Source organism: Geospiza fortis, unplaced genomic scaffold (assembly GCF_000277835.1).
Source record: "Geospiza fortis unplaced genomic scaffold, GeoFor_1.0 scaffold138, whole genome shotgun sequence".
In the NCBI taxonomy this organism is placed as follows: domain Eukaryota; kingdom Metazoa; phylum Chordata; class Aves; order Passeriformes; family Thraupidae; genus Geospiza; species Geospiza fortis.
The window spans coordinates 10349244-10372481 of NW_005054307.1; the positions used below are offsets into that span (position 1 = coordinate 10349244).

Here is a 23238-nt window from a genome sequence, read left to right on the forward strand (position 1 = left end):
ATTCAGGTGTAAGGAGAAAGTTGTCCCTCATTAAATTCTTTTGACTGCAGTTTAAAGGCTGCCATGGTTTTGCTTGGACTTCACTGAGGAGCTTCTGTTTTGGGGTCATGTTAACACTCCTCTGTATGACTTAGATGAATATTGCACACTAACAGGCTGTGAATGGACACTGTTTCCCACTGCAGAAACGAGCAAACCTTTCTGATTAGTCTGATGGGGCTGAGGTCTGAAGAATATTTCTGGATTGGTCTCTCTGACACAGAAGAGCAAGGGAGTTTCAGGTGGACCAATGGAGAAACTGCTCATTTCACACACTGGAACACAGCCATGCCAGGTAAGCCCTGCATGGGCTCAGCCCTGCCACAGGAGTGCAGCTGCAGCTCACACAGGTTTGTGCACCCATTCCCCTGGTTAGAAATTAGAGTGGGCACTGTGTTTTGTGCCTGTGGCTGTTGATGGCCAGCACCATCACTGTGTCACTGTGCCTGACACCAGCGCACCCAGCACTGTCACAGCTGAGCTACAGGTGTTGGTGTAAGTCAACCTCCTGCCAAGGTGTGCAGAGACAGATTTTGGTAGGGTAGGCTGAAGGCAGTACTGTATAGGAGCTAACAAGGTCCATGGTATAATTATTTTTGCCATTTTTAACATCTATTAACAACAACTCATCAGCTTTAGAAAAATTATTCTGGACAGATTTTTGACCCACAATGTGCATATGTGAGAAATGAGCAGTGAACATGAAGCACTTTGGCATTTCAGCAATACAGCTTAGCAGCTACCTGTGAGCTCTTGCCTTCACACAGCTAGTTCTGCCTTAAAGCAAACTTGCTGTGCTTGACATCACCCTTCTTGAAATTGAGTTATCAGGATACTGAGAACTCCAAAGTACTTGTCAGGTCATCTATTACGTATGTAAATTTAATCAAGGGCCATTTCCCCTGTGATTTCCCCTGGGCTGGCAAGATAAGGAAGATTTGTTTTCTGAAGCTGCAGATCTCTGGTTTTGGTAGAACTGTGTCTGTGGGCCTCATTGGCCCATATCTGGCCTCTGACAGCTGATATTAAAAATAGTTTTATATCCAGGATATTTTTCATATCATAATCTGCATCTTTCTTTTCATAATTTTCAATTAATAAAAACAAAGGTCTCATTCCTTAGACAACAATTAAATCTTTGGTTTTACTAATTTCTTTTCCACATCACAAAGGGAAAGAGCAAGGCTGTGTTGTCATGGGGACTGGAATTGCAGCTGGATTATGGGATGTCGTTAGCTGTGAGAAGACATCAAATTATCTTTGCAAACAGCGGGCAGCAGGAGTGCCACCTCCTGCTCCTCCAGGCCAGGTCCCTGCAGCTGCGTGTGCCGAAGGCTGGGACAGAGCCTCGCGGGCAGACTCGTGCCTCAAAGTAAGTGTGTGCCCACTTCTCTGGGAGCCCCAGCATGGCCCAGACCAGAGGACAGTGCCCTGGTCACCAGGATGCTGGGGCATTATTTGGGAACGATCTTCTCTTTGGTATTCAAAGCGAAGAAACATGGGGAAAAAGATCCATCAAATGTAATGAAAGTCAACAACAGAAAATGATGAACAGAGTGCTAGAAATATGCTTTCTTTTATCTAAATGCCAGGTGAGAACCTCACCTAGTTTATTTGCTTCCAGGTGTTTGGAACTTCAGAAAAAACATGGTATTTATTACATCTCAAGAGCTGGCAGTTTCTGAGAGATAATGTGCCCCTCTGGCGCCCTTTTCCCACACAGCATGTGATACTTGTGGCAATACTTTTGGATCTGGGTTTAGTTGGTGACCCATTACAACAAGTAAAACTTTTTAGCACTCTCTTGATTTAGCTAAAAATTCCTTAAAACGCTCTCCTTTTTGCAAAGGAAAAAGAAAAGGCAATACAGACCAAGTAAACAAATATGCAGCATTGCTCTTCCATGTCTCTATATAAGTCTGCTCTCACTTTCTTTCCTGAGAGTCTCTGACTGTTGGGAGACCAGAGCTGATTTTATTCCTGTGTTTACAAGGGTCTGAGCTTCTATGTCACATGTAATTATGATTAAATTGTTTCTGCCATTTACCAAATTGCTAATTAGCATTTCTATAAAATGTCAAGCACTTAGTCCTGTTAAACATATCCTTAGTCCAAGAATGTATGTTCCTCATGGCAGAAAGTGTATTTTGTATTTGTATGCTTTCACCTCAATATGAAAACCTCTTCCTCAGCTGGGGTCCACAACAACTTTCTGTATCCATTTTATCTTTTCCAGTCCAACTCACTGACTTACCCTTTCTCTTCCTCTTCTCAAAAATCTTCTGCTTTCTACTGCAAAACACCATGGTTAAGTATTTCTATTTTTTTTAAAGTTTCAGTGGACAAAGTTCCAATTAACTTACAGATTAGTTTTTTTCTCTTTTGTACATTCTGATACTTTTTGTTCTCCTCAGATGCCTATACTATTTGCCTTATTTTAAAATAGATGATGCTAAGAAAAAATATTTACACTTCACATTTTTAATGTTTAATATTAGAGGCTTGGACAGGTGTCATGTTGTCTCACTCAAGAATAAAGACATGCTAAAATTATGCCAATTTTAATTACACATATTTTATAAGCTTCACCAATTTACTAATTTATTTTTACTTTTTGTTCTCAATAGTTTTTTGTGAGAGAGGGAAACCAAAAGAAGTCTTGGTTTGAAGCAGAAGAATTCTGTAGAGAAATTGGTGGAAATCTGGTCACAATCAATACAAGAGAAGATCAAATTTTATTATGGCAATTAGCTTCGTGAGTACTTGCATAAGGATTCTTTTTCATGTCCCTGCTATGTTAAATAAAAATTACTTAAAACATATAAAACATATCCAGAGCTGAACAAATGAGTGAATAAAACCAATGAAATTTAAATTATATTGATATAAGATTTTAGCATCCTGTAACATTGCTTTTTAAAAAAAATCTTGGGTATTTCAAAGAGGCTTAATATTTTGGTAATTTTTATCAAAGGTTTTAGAAAGGCTGTTTTCCAGATCTTATCAATTTCTTACATGTTAGTCCCTCTTCCTAAAGGGAGAAAATAGAATACTCAGCTCTAACTGGCATTTTGTAACTGTTTGCAATTCTTTAACCAACTCATTCAAAAAATCCCTTTAGTTATTGTGTAATGTAAACCAAAATTCAAGGACTTAACGTGATATTTTTTCTGACTATAAACTGAAGAATCTTGAAATCAAAGAGTAATTCATTTTAATTAAGCTTGGGTAACATTGTAGATGCTATGTCTTGCTCATGATGTATAAACTGTGACATTATTTTCCCCTCAAATTAGACCAATATTCTGATTGTATTCCATAATGTCAAGACAGGTCAATGATACAAAAACCAAAACTGTTTCACATAGTGGAAAATTGAGGTTTACTTTCTGAAACAGATTTAAAACTTTCCTTTTCAGAAGTTTTTGTGATCTTACCCTTAATTTTACATATATTTCAGTATTGTGATCACCTGAATGTGGTTTTATTTGTCTGTTAAGTCTCTGCTTTAGAGTATAAAATATTTGTGGAAGGAAATCTTTCTGTTATGCAGTGATTGAAATAGTAATTTTATTTGGTCCATAGGCATGACAAGATAAGGAGCAGGAAATATTAACTAGACTACTTAGGAAGAGCTAAGAAGCAAATGAAAACAGTTGAAAATCAATCCTCACTATTCTTAGTAGTTAAATAAACATCTATGTATGTTTTACTTTTGCTAAAGTCTTTGTCTTTGACCTCACACTAGAACCAAGATCTGTGCTACATGCACAGGGATGGGAACTTAAGCTGGCTCTGGGCCACATCACTTCCACTTATTGTTAAATATGAGAAGTCTTAGCCCAACACAGAGCACTATCACCTCCCTGACAGAGTGCAGGGCGTGAGCTTGGCTTTGGGCCACAGAACCCAGTTCAGGTGTGACAGAAAGCAGGATATTTCTGTGCTTTTCAGGATTTATATTCCAGCCTCTCTTTCTATGCTTGTATATCTATATTGTATGAATTATTTTAGGGACAAAGGACTGAACACTCAGGCTTTCTGGATCGGTTTGTTTCTCTTAAATCCTGATGAAGGATTTTCCTGGATTGATGGCTCCCCTGTGAGTATCTATTTGCTGGATATTAATTGACTTTCTGTCTTTTAGAAAATAGAATATAGACAGAGTAGCTGCAGTGCACTGTCTTAATACAGCATTGCCTGTGTTTCACCCCTGGGACCATGTTATATCCCACCTTTGACAGTCTGTGCCCTTAGACCTTCATAGCCTCTCAAAATGGGCACTGCTGTGCGGCACTACAGAGAAGCCCAGCTGCCAACTTTCACAAAGCAAGATAAATGTAACTCCCTCTGTCCATCAGTTTTTGTTTTATCAAATACATGGTTTTCTATACCATGTAGTCCCTTCACCTTCTTCGGGGGTGGTGGGGAAAGTAACCTGACCAGCATGACCTTCACAGCTCTCTCAGGTCTGTTTGAGCTCCTACAGATCCCATAAAAAAGTGTCCTGGTTTAGAGCAAATTTGGGAGAGAGTCTCTAAAGGAGCTCTGGTAGGAAAGTAAATTCAATCGGCCCCTCCCCCCAGCTGGTCCGGGAGAAAATACTTCTTTGGAGAAAAGTGGAAAAACCTGTTTATTAAACAATAGAACTTAAACAATATTAAACAATAAAACTCCTTGCTGCTCTAAAAGAGATGACAAACTGAGAAACCCCCCGTCCCTGGGTTGCAGCCCGGCTCACTCAGTCTCTGATCAGTCCCTCTGGTGCTGGAATTGTCGCAGGCCAGGCCTGGCTCGGCCCGGTGGCCACAGGTGCGAGCTGCCGGTGCTCCCCTGGGTGTTCAGTCCAGAGCAGGTTCCAAGAGGTCCAAAGAAAAGGGAAAAAAACACAGTCCAGGGAACTTCTTTGCTTCAGCCAGCTAAAACTAACTAAATGCAAAGGAGATCTCTGTCTCGCTGTCTGTTCATCCACAGAAAACACAGTCTAGGAGAGGAATGCGGGGGAGTGAGTGCAGTGTCTGAAAAAAACTGTGCACTTCTTCTCCCTCTCCTCCACTCTCTGCAACAAGTCTTAAAGGTGTGAAACTTATTATTATTCAGCATAAACAAATGAGACAATTTGGGGATAAAATCATCATATACTCAACTCAGGACAAAAAGGTACTTGAGATGATGAGATACTGAAATTGTGTCACGATGGCAATCTCAATTACTTCTATTCAGCTCAAATCACACAGTAATTGGTATGTATTTCCAACACAGGTAATTTATGAGAACTGGGAGGAAGATGAACCCAACAACTACAAAGAACTTGAACACTGTGTTATGTTTAATAGATCACCCCAAATGCGCTGGAATGACTTGCACTGTGAACATTTACTTAATTGGATTTGTGAAACAAAAAAAGGTATTATTACTTCCCCATTTAATTGGAGCAATAAACGCAAGCTTAAAAAGCAAATTTTATGGATTTAAACAAATTGAAAGGAAGAAAGACACTGGGAATTGCTCATTTTAAAACTAGTTGCAGTGAAGGCAACACATAAAGCAGGCAGAATGAATTGAACCATTTCTCTTGTCCTTGGGTGCAGGAAGTTAAGTGACCCTATCACTTCATCTCTAGTTTTATCTCTTTCTAGCATGGGTTCAAATAATTGAGATAATTTTAGTTCTATTGTTCTCTAAATACTTAAGAAGAAAGTGTTTAAATGATCCCAAAATAATTTTGCTTGATTTTTGTTTTTTGCTGTTGTTTATTTCTCATCAAACTGTTTCTGTCATTTCTATAATAATGTGTTTCTGTCCATCAAACCACAGAAGAAATGTGAGAGTCAGTAGTCCAGAGGTACAAAATAACAGGCATTCACATGAAAGCAGAGTTTCCTTTGAGAGGCTATAGCTGGCTCTGGGAATACAGCTAATTTGCTTCCTCCTGGTTCAATTTGTAATCAGATACTTGAGTTTGATATCTATTGGCTCTCCAGGATTCTTAAAAACAGACTGTCCTACTAAAAGCCAAGTCCTCAGGAAAGGAAGAATCCATTGACACACTGGAAGTTACATCTGACATTAGCAATAAACCAGCGTTACATTTTCAATACTTGTGGATAGTCTATTACCATCTCAGTAAGCTTTAGAATTTACTATATTGGAATATTTTGTTTGGCTCTAATCCCAATAATAGTAAAAAAAAAAGTAATCATAGAGTATCAAGTGAAAATGCTAAAACAAATTTTCAAAGTAATTCTTATTTAATCTACCACAAATCTACTGTGAAACATGGATTTTTTTGACACAATGCTTTTGGATATATATTACTGTAATATATGATATACATTACTGTAATATATGATATAATGATATACATTACTGTACATATTTTTCACTAGCTAAATATTTCTAAATTATACACTTACTTTAATATGGCAGAATGTGCTCTAAATTCTTGAAAATGCATTATCTGATTCATAATTTGCTTGGTGGGTTTGGGTTTTTTCCCATCTATTCTACAAAGCATATGAAACTACGTAAAGCAAACGTCTCTGATTTTCTTTTTTTTTTTAATTTGGGATGTTGCTTGTGAAAATCTTCTATTTTACAGGTACATTGATAAAGCCTGAAGCAAACTACAAGCTTGGTAGGTTCTTTTCCTCTTTCACAAAGATTACTCTATAGTTTTCAGACTTTGTACAGACTAGATAGGAAAGTATTATATATGCCTCTTTATCTTTCAGACTATCAGCTCACCAGTGATGGATGGATTATATATGAAAATAAGCAGTACTATTTCAGCAAAGAACATGTCCATATGGAAGAAGCACGGAGAATTTGTCAGAAGAACTTTGCTGATCTTGTTGTCATTGAGAGAGAAAGCAAAAGACGATTTCTGTGGCACTATGTAAGCAGGAAGCCTATTAATTATATATAGTTGAAGTTTGAAGCACAGCAGGTGATAAAATACAGGGAACATACTAAATATTCAGCAAGGCTGGATTCCTGAGTTATTGTCCTACATTACTTATTTATAGAGCAATATATTAGTTCAGGACCTGTAAAATTACTATTGTTTTTAATAGGTAGAGGAAAATGCAAATATTAAAGAGGCATGCAAATATTAAAGGTGCAGCAAAGGATAGTTCAGGTTGCTTATCTTTTCTAATATATGTAGTGTTCAGCACAATGATAATTGCTTTCCTGTCAGTGGGTTTCTCACTCCAGGATGTTCCACATATCTCTGTTGCCTGCTTGAAACCTAAGTCTGAACCTACCATATGCTTATGTGAGGTTCAAATTAAAAAAAAAAGGAAAAATAAATCAGAGGTATGAGTAATTGCCTTTCAGATTTTTACTTGACATGGAGGAGCAATTTAGTGCTTAACTATTAATTATTTCTATTTTAGATTTACACAAAACACAGAGGAAAATCATTTTTCATTGGCTTAGTTGTCAGCTTTGATCAGAGATTCAGGTGAGTAAAGAAAAACTGGTAACGGACAACAAATGACGGTAATTTCATCTTGAGGGAGCATTTCTGTGTGCTTTCATCTTACAAGTTAAAAAGTGTTGCACAATTGACTTCTGGATAGTTTTAAGGAGATGTCTCAGATCCAAAGTGTTGCATTCTTCTGTATTTAAGCAGAGAAATGCCTTTTCCTTCCAAACGTGGGATTGTGAACCCAATAAAAATTCATGGCTAAGATTCAGCTCACTTAATGCTTTACATTGCAAGAACTTCAACCCTGCATAAGTAGTGAGGATTAAGATGTTATTTACCTGACCCACTCTTGACATCAGCCTAAGGGTGAGATTCACCCTGACCAGATCTCCAATGGCTACAGAGAAAGCCTGGGAAGTTTTGATAAAATATATATGTAAGAGTTAAATCAAATTATTCCCATGTAGTTGAAGTTATGTGAGCTGGAAGCAAGAAGCATAAGTAGCATCTACTCCAACAGCTTTCTGAAATTTCTGGTAGGAAACTTGTTTTAACAATCCGTTTGTAGAAGACTTTCAGGAGGACACCTTCCTGGGATGTGAAGGATGTCCATCTGTGCCTTGAACGTGGTAGTACTAAACAGATGAGAGGCAGCAGTGGGGCTGTGGCTATGTCCTCCCCAGGATATGTAGAGTTTAGAGTTTTGCCCTCTGGTCACTGCTAATACCTTGCTTAGCCCTGTGCCCAAACAGACCTTGTGGGTTACTGACTGCTGAGATGTCTGCTGGCAGCCACTGTCCCCTTGTTTCTTCCAGATGGCTGGATGACAGCCCAGTGAATTATGTTGCCTGGGCTCCAAATGAACCCAATTTTGCAAACAATGATGAAAACTGTGTGATAATGTCAGAAGATTTTGGTGAGTAAAATAGCAACAAGAAATATTTGGGTAAAATTTAGCATCAAAATCCAAAATGTTTGGTACACACTTAAATTTGAGACTACCCCACAGAGGTAGTTCAACAATACTGACGTTTTTTCATAAAACATTCAAGTTTGAAACTGTGTCATCACTTAGAAAAGAAACATATTGCAGAGGAAGGAGTAGTGTATTTGGGTAAAGATGTTTCATTTGTGCTTTATGAATGCCATCTGAGCCTGACTGCTGTAATGGTTACACAAGAGTTTCTCTCTATTCCCCAATCTTTAAACAATTATCTGTATTCCATTTTTTCCAGGCTTATGGAAAGACATAAGTTGTGCTGTGCAAAAGGCCTTTATCTGTGAAAGGCAAAATTCAACTTACTCAGGATTTGCTCCTCCTGTACTTCCACCTCTGGGAGGATGTCCTGAAACTTGGCTTTTGTTTAAAAATAAGGTACAGAAATAAATATCAGACATATTTAGCAAATTTGTTCTAGGTGAAGAAAACAACTATCCCTTTTGTCTCATGAAATAAATTCCCTCTCTGTAAACACCAATTTGCTAAGAAGTATGCTAGTTAGCAGTGCACTGCATTTTCAGGTTGGCAAATTTGTAACTAAATATTAAAAAAGAGGTGATTTGAATGTTTGAAATTATAATTTTTGTAAATGACCATGTGCCTTTAGCTACTTTTCTAGTTTCTAGATACTTCTGCTTATTTTAGGCATTTTTACTGCATTGAAATCCTGATCCATTATCCTTATCTGTAAATGTAACCCTGCTTTGAGTAACAAAGATGAAAAAATGAAAGGTCACACTTTTCATAAGTAATTGGCCATCACAGCAACTCATCCTATGCTGAGTAACACAAAAAGCAATGAATGTCAAATCAAATATACAAGACAAGCAAGCATTGCTTTCTGCTAAGTTAAGCAAAAAAACCTGAACATATGAACTTTTAAAAAAACCCAAAAAACAAACAGAGGAAAACCAAAAGTCAATTCCACAATGCAATCAATAGGAAAAGTTTTTATGCATTCAAAAAAAAAAAAAAAAGGGCATGAAGAGGGAGGAGCCATGTTTTCTGTCCCTCAGAAGATAGACAAAAATATTTTACACTGGTATTCAGGGAAAACACCCATTCAGAAGGGCACTTCTTCCTGACACTGTTCCACTCATGTGAGGTTTTAGCACTCCATCTGTGGTATATAATTGAAAAAACTTGACCTGAGAAATTACTGCGTGCTCCAAATTAGGTTCACAATCAGGAAATAGTTCCAGTCTCTCAAAAATTCTACTTTTCAGTAATTTAATTCCTCAAAAGCTTTTGGTGGTTTTCTGCTCTTTCCCAGCAGTGACTCCACACAATTGTAAGTGCTGTGCACTGGGATTGGCTGGGTCTCCTTCCTACTGGCTGACAGTATTTGTGCTCCAGCAGATCCCCCATCTGCAGCTCTTTGCATGCAGGGACTGGCACAGAATTAATCCAAATCAATGTTCTTAAAATTCTTTGACACCTGAAAGTCTGTCTAATCCTTTATTCTCTCCACAGTGTTATAAAATATTTGGATCCAGAGAAGAAGAGAAACTAACTTGGCACTCAGCAAGAAGTGTTTGTAGAGAATTAGGGGGAAATTTGGCCTCTATACACAATAACCAAGTGCAAGGTATGACACCTGAGCCTTACAACACTATGTATGAAGCCACATATTTCACCATCTAATGATGAGGCTGAACATACCTCTAGACCTAAATAACCTGTGAAGAAAGTTCTGGAGGTGTTTGATCCAGAGGGAAGACTGGAGTGAGATATTATGACACTTCTCAAGTTTTGGCAAATGTCATCTGTGGAAGGAATAGAATAATCTATTGCCCATGGTCTTGGAAGATGGGATAAATTGTAGTAGTTTATAGTCATGAAATGCTCACAGATATTCAAGTTTAACATTAAACAGACATCCATCAGAAATTACATAGCTGCAGTTAATGCTACCTTGGGAAAGACAATCCTTTTGAAGTCACTTCTGGCTGTGATTTCTATAATATTTCCAAGAAGCCTGAATAATTTTTATCAAAAAATGTTTTCCTTTTTCCCCCCCTCTTTTTTTCCCTGCAATCAAACTGCTTCAGTTTGATTCCCCATTGTAATTTTTTTATTTTACCATTCACTCATAGCCTAATAATACTGAGGTTGATATTTCCAATAGATTTAGAAGATGAATGCTTGTTGTTTTATTCATAATTTGATTTACATGGAATTTGAAAAAAAGGAAACTCCTCAGGTACTTTTTATTTTATTTTTAAAATCTATTTTCTATCAGCTTTCCTCACTTTCCATCTAAAGGATGTTGCCAGTGAAACATGGATTGGGCTGAATGACATTAACAGTGAGAATACATACCTCTGGACAGATGGAAGCATTTTTGACTATTCAAATTGGGCCCCAGGATTCCCATTCAGAGATAATTTCATGGTGGTTGACTGGAAGTATATTACAATAGAGGTAAACAGAAATAAATCAGAAAATGCATAACATACATGACATAATGTTTGAGTATACCAGCCTGACTTCTGTCTCAACAAAGATCTGATCTTTATTAGCTTAAAGCAGAAGTGAACTGAAATTTCAAAGATCAATTTTTTAAGCTTTATTCAGAAATTCATAGGCTTGTGTAGTATCTAGGCTTACTCTCCTTTGTCAAAGTCTAGAAATGCAGAAAAGGAATCTTTACTGCTAGAATTAATTACACTTTTTATAATTATTATATTTTAGTGAAAATATTCAGTGCTAGTTGTGCTTTTTTACTCTGGTTTATTGTTTTTCCTTGTATGATGCAAATCCAAATGAAACTCCAACAAATTCAGTACAGATTACCATTAACTCCATAGTAAAAATAGCTTCAATACATTCCAAGGAATTTTAATTAATGGACAAAAGTTCTTGCAGCAATCTGCCAATGAAAGTACATTTGCTTAAGATATATAATAGAATACATTTAATTTCCAGCAAGCAATACATGAAAAGAACCAGAAAACTAGAAAAGAAAGCTACTAATTTTTTCTCCTCACACCTATTTCTATAATTTTGCTGGAAATTTTGCATTTTATCAGCAACAATTCTATTTTTCATTTTTCCCCTAGACTGATTGTATTGCAATGACAAGAAGGTCTGTAGATGATGCAGGATTATGGGAAAATACTGACTGCCAGCATAATAAAAGCTATATTTGCCAGATGGACAGTGGTAAGTTTTATTTTTCACTTTTTTTTTTCTTTTGTTGCAAAACATTTATGGAACAATGCAGCCATTACAACTCAGAGAAGCTGACCTCGCCTACCCTGCAGACATCCACACTTAAATCAGGTGCCTGGCATGCAGACAACTTGAAGACGGGATTCACCTTCTTAATCATAAGAAAAATGCCCAAACCAGGTTCCTAGAAGGTCTCTGCCTTCAAAATGCCTGTTTTGTCTACTAAAGAAATGTGTAGCCATCTGTGCATTACCCAACTATCATAGAGACAGGTGGCTGAATGCAATTTTGCAAATACAATACAAAAAGACAAACCCCTCAGTCACCTCCAGCTGGGGGTCAACCGGGGCCAATTAAACTGATTGGTTTGCTCATCAGTCTCTAGCAAGGCCTTCATATCACAAGAACAACAATACTCAGAAGGACAAAAGTTCCAGTTTTCTTCATGGGGCCTTAGGGTGGGAGGCACATCCGGAGCACAGAGTCTGCAGGAACAAAAACAGGGAACTGCTGAGCAGCAAGGCAAAATAGAGGAAGAAGCCACAGCTGGGTCAGATGATTCACAGCTCTGTCCCATGCAAGTGCAGAAAGCTGCATCAGGATGGCACCAGCAAAAACAATTGCCAGGGCGTCCTCAACAATGACTGAACACAAAGTTTATGTCTTTTCTTCTGCCCCATCATTACCTTTAGGCCCTTGCCTTCTACTTCTGCATATATAATTATAAGTACAAATAGAGTTTCCTTTTTCCCTTCATCCTACGAGGGAAAGATGTAGCAGCATGGTCATAAAATTTCCTTAGAAAGAAATTATTTTGAGACTGAAGTGGTGTGAAGATCTTGTCCTGTGCTCATGCATGGAAAAAACTTCACCTGCACTGCGGTGGGGGGACGTGGAGATCTTTGGGAGGAGGATCATGGTGGAACCAGTACTGACATAATTTCATCTGGACAGCCTGTGTCTATAGATACACACAGCTCATGCTCTGCCTCTCTCTAATTGAATGTGTTTTTATACCGTAGTTTAAAATAATTCCAAATTGCCATTAAAATAAATCTCTTTGGTTTTATGTAAGAAATGCTGTTACTTGATGCTTGTGCTGCCACATTATATTCATCTGTTACTCAAAAGTAATACTGCTATCCAGCAGCTTGTAAATTTTCACTGTATTCTCCTCTGCCTTTCAAATTTGTACCTCTTTCCTACAGAGCCTGAACTGTTTCACCCCACAAGTGCTCCAGATTTCGATTTTGTCCATTATGGCAATAGCAGCTATTTAATCATTCCTTCTAAAATGAATTGGGAAGAAGCAAGAAAAGCATGCAAGGAGAAATCTTCAGAGCTTGCCAGCATTTTTGATTATTACAGTAATATATTCTTACTGCTGCAGGCAGTGCAGTATGGAGAGCCCTTATGGATTGGGCTCAACAGCAATGTGGTAAGATTAAAAAATTAATAGTTGATAAAGTTAAATGCTGCTACTATTAATAGGAGATTTATAGCATGAACAGATTTAGAAACCTAGGAATGGTGGACAGTCTCATATCTTTTGACTTCATTGATTTTAAATTGTTGAACTCCATTTTAGGCAATGGAGAAGGACGAGAACCTTTGGTGGTAATGGACTCTCTTTACTATTTCTGTGTGAATCTTAGAAACTTAGGTAAAAACATTTGGTAAACTTTCAGATGGCCGTTTTTAGGAGAGGTGACCCCTGCCCAAGGAGTGCAAGATGGTCAGTAGGGCTAGTGCCTCATGATCATTGGCAGCTGTAGCTTTTCCAATATGTTTTGGTTCAGAACGGTTCATAGCCAAACCACACACCTTTGAACACACACTCTTTGTTATACCTGCTGGGTCCCAAAGGTTAAAATCAGTAAAAGCTATACTGCACCAGAAGTAGTGAATACCAAGATCCAGGTCCACCACTTTGTACGGCAACACTCGAGTGACAATCATTCTTATTAGCTCTGTGACTGAGTGACAAATTGAGCTTCAGCTTCTCCACTGAATATGCAGTTGTTAAATGCACTTAATTACCATGTTTCTATTTCATTGTTCTTTGATCTGACTGAACATCCCTGATAACAAAAATTAACCTTTTCATCAGTAATAGTCATCTTAACTATTCATTGTTTTTACTAATTGGGATTCCACACTGATGTGGAATCCCACACATGTCACACTGCAAAACATGTCTGAAATTCAGTATCCCTAGGGATAGTTATAATAAATATTGTGTAAAAATAGCATTTTCCAGTTATATGATGCAGCAACACTCTGATAAAGCCTCTCAGAAGGCTGAAAAAATTGTCTGATAAAATGAACTTGTTGCTGAACAATATATATTTCCACTATTCTAACAGTGTCATCTCTGCCTCCACCAGAAAAAATGCCCACAGGGTAGTCACCAACCTTAAAATAAAGCCTTCCACTTGCGAAAGTCCACAGGGCATCTCTACCCAAACCAAAATAATAGTTTAAGTCCACTTGATATGAAAGTTGGTTGGTTTTAGTCACAGCAATATGATTTAGAAAGCAGCTAAAATCCCATTTTGATCAAGCTTGAATCACCAGACTGTCCCCTGGTACTTATAAACCTTGATCTTGCAGAGTCAAGCTTTGTGGTTCCTCCTTTTCCCCAGGCAGTGAGTGACCTTGCCCTGATGATGCCAAGCTCAGTATGACCTTGTGCACCTGGCATCTCTCTTGACACAGCTAGACACTGCAGTGAGATCACATCTTATCCCCCTCTTTTTAATGGCAGCAACATATTGTCTGTGTCTTTTCACTTTTCCTTGTAATTCTTCTGATTCTTCATGGAAAAGAAAAAAGGGGAGGAGGAAGAAAGACTAAACAAAGACTCAAGAATTCCTACTTGACATATTTCTCTTTTGCTTCTCGCAAAGTAATAATTTTTTCTGGTTCCTCATAGTGATGGCTGCAGTTTATTCCTCAATGTTTCTCCTCAAAACTGCTGGAGCTTAGAATCCTTGTCTGATAGCCAACTCTGAGACCCACTTCCACCTGAGCTTTCCACTGGTTTCCTGTTCTTGGGCTTCCTGCTTCTTCATGGTTTTCCTGCTTTTCCTGGAGATCTGACTCTTCTGGGATGGTGATTCCATCTTACAACATAGTCTGACAAGGGACTGAGTCCCCAGGGAGCATTATCTAGCCTTTGAAACACTTCCATGGGCTGTTCCAGCATAGGAGCCATCCTGCTGGGTCTGGTTTTTGTGTTGCTGAGTCCTGATTCAACCAGTATTTTAACAGTACTAGCACAGATACACAAACTGAGCTGCCTGTATCACTTTGAAAATGTGCTTCTGTATGACTGCATATAGGTGAAACAGCAGATAAGAGTTTACAAAAGTTATGTCAAATGTCTGTTTCAATTTCAGAATTATGGATATTATAGGTGGACCAATAAAAGGAAAGTAAGTTTTTCTAAGTGGGACTATGGAGAACCAAAACAGAGAACAGCCTGTGTCTATCTAGCACTCTCTGGGAGATGGAAAACAGCACATTGTAATGAGAAACATCTTTCTATCTGCAAAAAATCTGAGGGTAAGCAATGGCTTTTGGTTTTATGGCAGAAACCTTGCTTTATCTGCTTTGCCTGAATTACAAATTTCTAAGTATATATCAAGAATAATAAGGCTGGGTATGTATGGTCAATACATTTATTATGCATGAAAATGTGTTATTTTGATGGAGTTGGCATTCACCAGCCAAGGTCTTGCCATTTTACTGGACTGGAGTGATAGCTACCATGGGGGCAGGCAGACAGATCAAAGAGATTGTGAGAACATCAGGCATCTCACATTGAGTCTAGAATGTAAAGTGTTTTGCTGGCAGAAGTTTTATGGGAAGGTCAGTAATCAGTGAATTCCACTGAGTATAAAATGAATTTTGTTTCTTCAATATAAACACATAATTCCTACACTGCTTGTTACTTCATTGCTCTTGGATTCCAAATACTGGATACAGGAGAAAGAGTTGTATCTGATAAAAAAGGGTCTGTTATTTGCCCCAAAAGAAGTTCATACTTCACAGGGTTTGTATGGGAGGAATACTACACAGTAAAGCTACAGGCGAACCTCAGGATGGGACTGGGTTTTTTCCTTTCTCGTTTGTATTAGAATAACATCTGTTAGCTGTAGCAACACACACTTAATGGAAACTCAGAGTTCATTTGGGGATTTTTGGGTTTGTTTTTGTTTTGTTTTTGTTTTGGGTTGGGTTGGGTATTTTATGGGTTTTTTAACTGGTTGGTTGTTTTTTATTTTCTTTTCTGGGCCATGCTTTGAACTTCATAGCTGTTAATTTGCAACTTTTGTTTTAAAACCACAAGTGCTAAGTGACAATGTTGCCTTTTCTTTTCATAATGTCATTGCTTGTAGGAAAATGAGAGGTTACTACATAAATAATCAATGAGCCTCAGATTACTCTATGCTTTGTCAGGTATAACAATGTTCAGAAATTTGGATTGCTATCTTGAGGAAAATATTAAATGGGAAGATTCTATTATATGATATTTCATCTTAAATAAAACTTATTTGAACTTTTTGAGAGTTTGGGAGTTTTCTAGGGGTGGTTGTTATGTTTTTTAATGCTTCTTTTATTTATATGACAAAACAAACTAGATTATAACAAAACAAATTAGAACCAAAATTCTTGAACACTCAAGTATCCTTGAAAGAGTCCAAGTTTGGTTTAGTTAGTAACAGAGAAGAGCACAGATTCACACTGAGTCATCCTCTTGCAGCTGACCAGTCCTGATCCTCATTATCACTCTTGACTTAGACACTGATAATTCTAGCGCTGTGTGCCAAAGAAAACTTTAAACACTTTTAAGAAAAGGTGGTTTTAATGTTTGATTTCATGTATGAAGAACTGCGATCCTTACTGAATGAAAGCATTCATAATATCTCATTTCTTCTAGATGTAGTTCCTTCTGATCCCCCCCAGGATATTGGACAATGTCCTGAATCTGATCACATATCTTGGATTCCTTTCCGAAGCCACTGCTATAACTTCAATGCCAATGAAATGAGCTGGGCTCAGTCTGTGACTCAGTGCATTCAATCAGGTAATTATTATTTTTTACCCAAATAGAGAACTTCAATCTTGACATTAAAAAGAAATATTGAAAAAATCTTGAAAAGTAACAATGCAAAATCTACAAATATTAAAAATAAGGAATATATGTCTCATTTAATTTTTACTGGTCTGTGCTTTTCAATTATGTTGCATTTAAGGTGATTTCCTTGTTCTATTTTTCCAGCTGTGCTTGTTTCTTGTTATAATTCTTCATTCACTAAATCTCTCTTTTTAGTAAAATCTTAAATTTTACGTGACTTGAAAAAAACTCACTTCTCTCTAGCCTTATCCCTTCTTTTCCATATCTTTCTCTACGCAGTAGGCAAAGTAAATATCATAACAATCACTAATTTTTAACATGGCCTGTGTGATCTGAAAGGGGTTGATCCAAAAGGGGTTTCTTGTGCTGCCTGGTAGCCTCTGCTTTATCAGCCAGGCTCCTTGGCAGAGTGCAGAGCCTGGGGAGGGAAAATGCTTCCCTCCTTCTCCTTGGAGACATCTGTTCCTGGCCAAGACCAGGAGCAGTACCTTGGCACTGTTTCACCTTTGCTGCTGAGTCATCAGCTATCTCATCCATGTCTCAGGAGGCCAGGAAAGAGAAAATAAATGGATCCTTTGTTTCATCCCTTTTTAGATCTTCTTAGCCCTCTTCTGCTACCACCACTGCCACAAAAATTAATACATTGTTTTGAACTGCAGATTTGTTTGTTGCACAGCATTTCATGCTACATATTATTCTGGCAAACCATGAAGAACAAATAAATAATCACTCATAATTCCTATGAACAGTAACATCCAGTCACCTGAAAACATAGTGCACCTTGCCTGGTGTTTAAAAGTCACCATCTTCTGTGTGCCTGTGTGTCTTTCACTTAGATGAGATCTCTCACTGTCTGTGCTGTTCCCCTACAGCTGGACACTACCTTCTGGTCTCTATTTAAATTCTTTACTCCCTAGCAGTGGGAGATTTTTTATTAACCTTAACCTGTCTTAAAAGCTGTAACTATGTCAGGGATATCTCCAATCATCTTCCACTGTTTTTTTTATAGGTGGTATGTTGGCTTCTGTAGAAGATCTGTATGAATCAAACTTTTTAATAGAACATGCAGATTTATATGCAAGTAAGACAAGTGGCTTCTGGATAGGAATATACAGAAATGTAAATGGTAACTATTTTAAGTTCTATAAATAATCATAAACAGACTTTATTAAATGGAAAAAAATATTAATAAAATTAATAGGTTTTAAGCAATCAATTGAGGTAGAGTTGGAGTTCAGATCTGAGTCCTCTCAGAGGTTGTCTCCTATTCCTGGTCTCTGAGAAAGCTTTTCCTGTTGGGGAAAAAGTCCTGACTGGCTCTCATCTTCTCTTGGCTGTGGAAGACCCATGTGGGGCCTGTGGGAGTCCAGCCAGAGCCCACAGCATCAAGCTCCTCTGTGACTCTGTAAGGAGAAAATTAGGCTGCTTGCTAAAGCATGCAGTAGAAAATATGCATCTGGAAGAAAACACTGTTATCAGACTACAAGCAGTCAGAAAGGGTTTTATTTTAGATTATTTTCAGCCCATTGAAACATCAAATTTTTTTAGAGTTTATTTTAAAAAAGTTTTAATTTTAACTAAATGTATGATTAGAATTACAGTAAAAGCTGCTTGATTTTCACTGTGTGCTGATGAAATAATAATTGAGAAATTTTTTACGAAAATTCTGAATTTAACATTTTCAGCTTGAAATTTTGATATCCTAGACAAACATATGGAGAAATATAAATTAAAACTGTGATATTATTATAACTGATAAACCTGCAAATCATAATTTGGGAAAGCTATTATATTGTTTCTGAGACAAGAATCAAATGAGATAAAATGCATCAAAAAAAACCAACCACATGGAATTTCTGAAGAAAGTAGTATTGCTTTATAGGCTGGAGAAAGTAATATTATGTCAATATTCACTAAGGTGAAGACCTTCCCTGTGGATCTATTAGTATTGATACTAACATTTGCCACATCAGGGCAGCTGCTTTGGCAAGATAACAGTGCCTTAGACTTTGTCAACTGGGCAGAGGAGGAGCCCTCGGGGGACGAGCTGGCTTTCTGCGTGGAGCTGTCTGCAGCCACGGGCTACTGGAGTATCCTGCCCTGCTCTTCCCAAAAGGGCTTTATTTGTAAGAAACCAAAGAGTAAGTGACTTCTTTAATATTTGCTCTTTCCATTTATGGCTTTATTTCACAATATGAGTGTTGCAAAGGACTGACACCAATGTTTCGATGTTCAGACAAAAATAATACAAGTGAATTTTTTTTTTTATTTCCCCTGTTTATGATTTCTTGCTTCATTAACCTCGGATTTTGTTACACTGTATTTTCTTACATAAATATTTCCTGAAAAAAAACCCCAAATTTCTTTAGTTTTTTGTTCCCTCCAACATAAACAGATTTTTTTCTACTGAAATTCCTATTTTCTTTCTGTGGAACAAGAGTGGCATCAATAATTTGCTATCCTTCCTCTTGCTGTACTATGATACATGCTGTTCCAGCAAGAGATGGATGAAGCAATTCTATTTAAATAGGAGCGGAAGTGCAATCCAGAGAGCATATAGTGACCTTTGAAAAGAGTAGAACTGTTTTGGTTAGCTTTTTTTTTTTTTTTTTATATTTTATTTCTGTATAACTGAGCACCATCTGCTTTAGTCAGGAAGTAGAAGTATCAGAATATTGTGAGCCAAGCAAGCTGTGGTATTTTGGAGTTTAACTGTTAATTCTGCAGAAAAGTCCAATTTCCTGCCCTGTTTCACAACCCCAAGGTTCAGGATGTTTCTGAGGTTCAGTCCTTTCCCCCCTCAAAGCAAACCTGCAGCTGGTGGGGTAAGCAGCAGCAATCACAGCATTGTTCAGGGCATGCTCTTGAAAGGAAAAACCTGCTTTGAGGACAACGCCTAGTTTTCTTTGCAGGCAACAGACACTACTGAATGTCAGTTCTCTGCTGCCAGATGTCAGAAAGCAGAAACTCACGGTCACCACGCACTTTATTTGATGGGTTTGACTGTGCGTGGCCCTGATGCGCAGGGTACAGGGGGTATTTATCCCCTGACACCGGCTTCCCCAGCAGAACGGGTGTTTATTCCATTTCAGCCAGCTCTAGACCAATTTAACAGCTGCTTCTCCTTCGCGCTCGCAAACACACAGAGCCCCATGCATTGCCCTGGCTCTGCTGCAGCAGCCCGGCTCCTGGAGCATCCCTGGGCTCCCACTGCCCACGGGGAGAGCCGTGGCCATCATCCAGCAGCTCCCAGGAGCTCGCAGCATCATTCAGCATCATCCAGCATCACCCAGCAGCTCCCACCCAGCCAGCCGGGAAAAGCCTTGCAGGCGGCGCCCTCTGTGCGCAGCCGGGAAAAGCTGCACAAGAAGGCTTGAGTTTATACGTGTAATTATAGATGCAAATAAATTATGGTAAATTAAGACCTGCTGGGTCTCAAAAAGAGTTGTGTGTGATACAGGAAAGCTCAACTGTCCTCAGCAGTCGATCAGGTTTTCCCAGACTCCACAAGAAACAGAGCCGGTGGAAAGGGCAAGGTTAATTAATCAGGGAGAGGAGTCCTCTTGAAACAGTCAGAAACCACTACCACTTAGCTTGGAGATGTTCTGGTTATTACAAAAGAAGCAAGAGGGGGGATTGAATATGCAAAACACTGCAGTTTTATTGAAGGGAATATGGGGTTAAAAATCTTTCATGCCTTTTCAGCTCTCCTGATTTAGCAGATGCGTTTCCAGAAGTGATGATGATGTGGAGGTTACCAGACCTTTTGGTAATATCAAACTGTCAGGAAGAAAATGTGACCTTTCTAGATTTTGACTAAACATTTGTCTTTTTCTTTGACAGCTCTTCCTAAAGTGGCTGGCAACGTAGAAGGTAGGATTTTTCCCCTTCCAATTAATTTTAAAGATATGTGCTTAAATTGAGTACTATTTATTTAGGGTGTTTTTTTTGTTCTGTTTTTGGTTTTTTTTTATATGAACTTTATTTGCTTAGTTGACATTGAATTTTTTTCGCAGCCTAATTTATCAGTAGCTGCAAGACCCTTAGGGAACCCCAAAATAATCAAATTATTTGGCAAATTGATCACACCCTCTGATCCTCCTTTTGTAAGATCCTCCTTTTGGTAATATCTATGAGGAAGACTGACACAGAGAAATTACAATAGATTGATTTTCCACGTGATAATTAAGGAAGAATTATAGTTTTCAATAGTTTTATATTTATTTGTGGCTACAGCTCATTCATTTCTATTTACTTTTTATTTATTTACAGATGCCAAAAAGAACAAAGCCAGTGGTCACCTGAATATGTGGTTACTACTTACTCTGGTCCTCATAATTTTATTGGGGGTGGGCTTCATGATTTATTTCTTGTTCAAGATCAAAACTGGAAGTGGAACTGGAAGAGAGGTGAGGCGGAGCAGCAGGCAGCTGGAATACACCCATGCCCTAAGTGCAGGGGACAATGGAAGTGATGCTACCAGCAACAAAGAAAAAAATGAACACAGTGTTGTCTGATGGGATAAAACAGCCAAACTAAATGGTTAAGCTGAAAAAAATATAGCTGAACTAAAGGAAACCTTAGTCTCTCTTAGGTGCATGTAACTTTTACTATGAAATAAAATTGGCAGTTATTCCTTTGGTAAAGATTAGGAGCTATTGCTGTATGCTCAATAAATACTCTCAGATATTTATTGACTTAGTACTGTACAAAATGGCTAATTAAGCAAGTAAGGAAAATAACAGAACTAGTGGGAATTTAGATTTAAAAAGGTTACTTATTCAAGAATTTGTGACAGCATCACATACAGAGTCAAGACTAGCACTGAGCACTCTTTGCAGAACGCTCAGACCTAGTTCCTGCACTTTGAGAATATCTCACCTTACTGTTCTGAAGCATGCACACTGTTACTTAAATGATGTTTGGAATAAACAGAGATTTAGATGAATTGTTTGTCCCCATTGCTGCCCTTGTCTTATACCCTTTACACAAATATCTTCCTTGTGATAGTGTTGTAAGTGAAATGCAAATACTCGTCCTTCATTCATGGCTTCAACTTGAATTTTGCAAAACAAATAAATCTTTACATACAGTTTAATTCTATGACTTTGAATGTTTTTTATCAATTATGAACATGAGACTATATCAATAAACAATCTATATATTACACAATAACATTTCAGTGTTTAATTAGCATGTGGAGGTGATACATGGTTAGTTGATCTAACGAGTCTTCTTCCTTAAAAAAGAGGCTGACAGGAGGAGACACAGAAATGTGAACAAGGCATATGACTAAAAAATCCATAAATAAACTATAAAATAAAGTAGTTGCCAAATACATTTTGAAAGAATGCAGTCCTGGTTTTATTCCAATTGATCACTCATTTTAGGACAGCTTTGCTTACTATCCTCCACTTCTCTGATAAATGGATGATAACTGGGCACTGTGTCCATGATTCAGGCCAGTAAGAGAGTGGGGCACAAAACAGTGCCTTGCTAGTAAAATGTGTTAGAGGTTTACTGAGATGTTTAAGTTTTCTAGGAATTCTCTGTTGTCTATGATATTCTGAAGAGAAAAATATCTCAAGATCTCTGGGAATTACAAACCTTTAGAAAGCGCATAAGAACTGCAGAGGAGATGTTACATTGGATTGAAAATTTAGAGATATGTCAATTAAACAAAGCATATTGCAGAGGATAAGGAATAAGAGGCAATTTTTTACCCAAACTACTTTTAATGACAGTCCTCTTGATCTTCTTTTTACCCCCTTGTGTAAGTTACAAAGGATACACTTTTTTTTTTTTTTAATAAATATGGAACTGGATTCTGTGCTGTTTGATGGCTACTGATAAAGGCAAAGTAAATTAAAACAATAAACAGATGAAAAAATGCAACATAATATCATTATTTAAATTGTTTATATTTCATATTGATAACACAACTCCAAAGACTGTATTGTGTGAATTAATTTCTTCAATCTTATTAAGTGATGCTTTGCTCTTGCAGAAAATACCATGAGATTTGTCTTCATAATAAAGCCAAGAAAATGAGAGAAGATGTGAAAGGCAATTTCAGTTGAATTTCTTTCCTCCCTTTTTTTCAAAATTACTAAGGGATTGTACATCACAGCTGTAGTTCATTTCCACTTAATAAATGGCTGAAGCTCACTTGTAAAATTTGAAACTATTCCCCTATTCTTGTCTCATTTATGCTTAGTACAAAGAAAGAATAAAGTAAGAAAATTCATTTGTACTTTATGAATGAAATAATTTTGAAAGGCAGATTTTTTCCAAAATCACGGAAAGATTTGTAAAGATTTAGCTAATTTGTATTGGTTCTTCTAAGATAAATTCACATGAAATAACAGCACACTAGTTCTATCTGTCTGAAACATCAGATGGATAAAGGCAGGTGTATGCAGGTTGTCAAGTCACTGAGCCAAATTA

At 37.6% G+C, this 23238-nt stretch overlaps 1 protein-coding gene across 1 annotated transcript in view; it reads left to right on the forward strand.

Annotated features, from left to right (window-relative positions):
• Positions 1–21889, forward strand: part of LOC102033255 (macrophage mannose receptor 1-like) — a 32298-nt gene extending 10409 nt beyond the window's left edge. Inside the window, exons 10-29 of the mRNA XM_031066813.1 lie at positions 186–334; positions 1212–1411; positions 2667–2794; positions 4054–4141; positions 5302–5446; positions 6641–6676; positions 6774–6937; positions 7440–7507; positions 8290–8390; positions 8710–8849; positions 9948–10062; positions 10717–10898; positions 11537–11639; positions 12857–13086; positions 15050–15215; positions 16594–16740; positions 17801–17917; positions 18765–18932; positions 20635–20664; positions 21064–21889. Coding sequence (XP_030922673.1) covers positions 186–334; positions 1212–1411; positions 2667–2794; positions 4054–4141; positions 5302–5446; positions 6641–6676; positions 6774–6937; positions 7440–7507; positions 8290–8390; positions 8710–8849; positions 9948–10062; positions 10717–10898; positions 11537–11639; positions 12857–13086; positions 15050–15215; positions 16594–16740; positions 17801–17917; positions 18765–18932; positions 20635–20664; positions 21064–21308 — 2722 coding nt within the window. The 3' untranslated portion in view covers positions 21309–21889. The remainder of the gene's footprint in view (positions 1–185; positions 335–1211; positions 1412–2666; positions 2795–4053; positions 4142–5301; positions 5447–6640; positions 6677–6773; positions 6938–7439; positions 7508–8289; positions 8391–8709; positions 8850–9947; positions 10063–10716; positions 10899–11536; positions 11640–12856; positions 13087–15049; positions 15216–16593; positions 16741–17800; positions 17918–18764; positions 18933–20634; positions 20665–21063) is intronic.
• The last annotated feature ends 1349 nt before the right edge of the window (positions 21890–23238 follow it).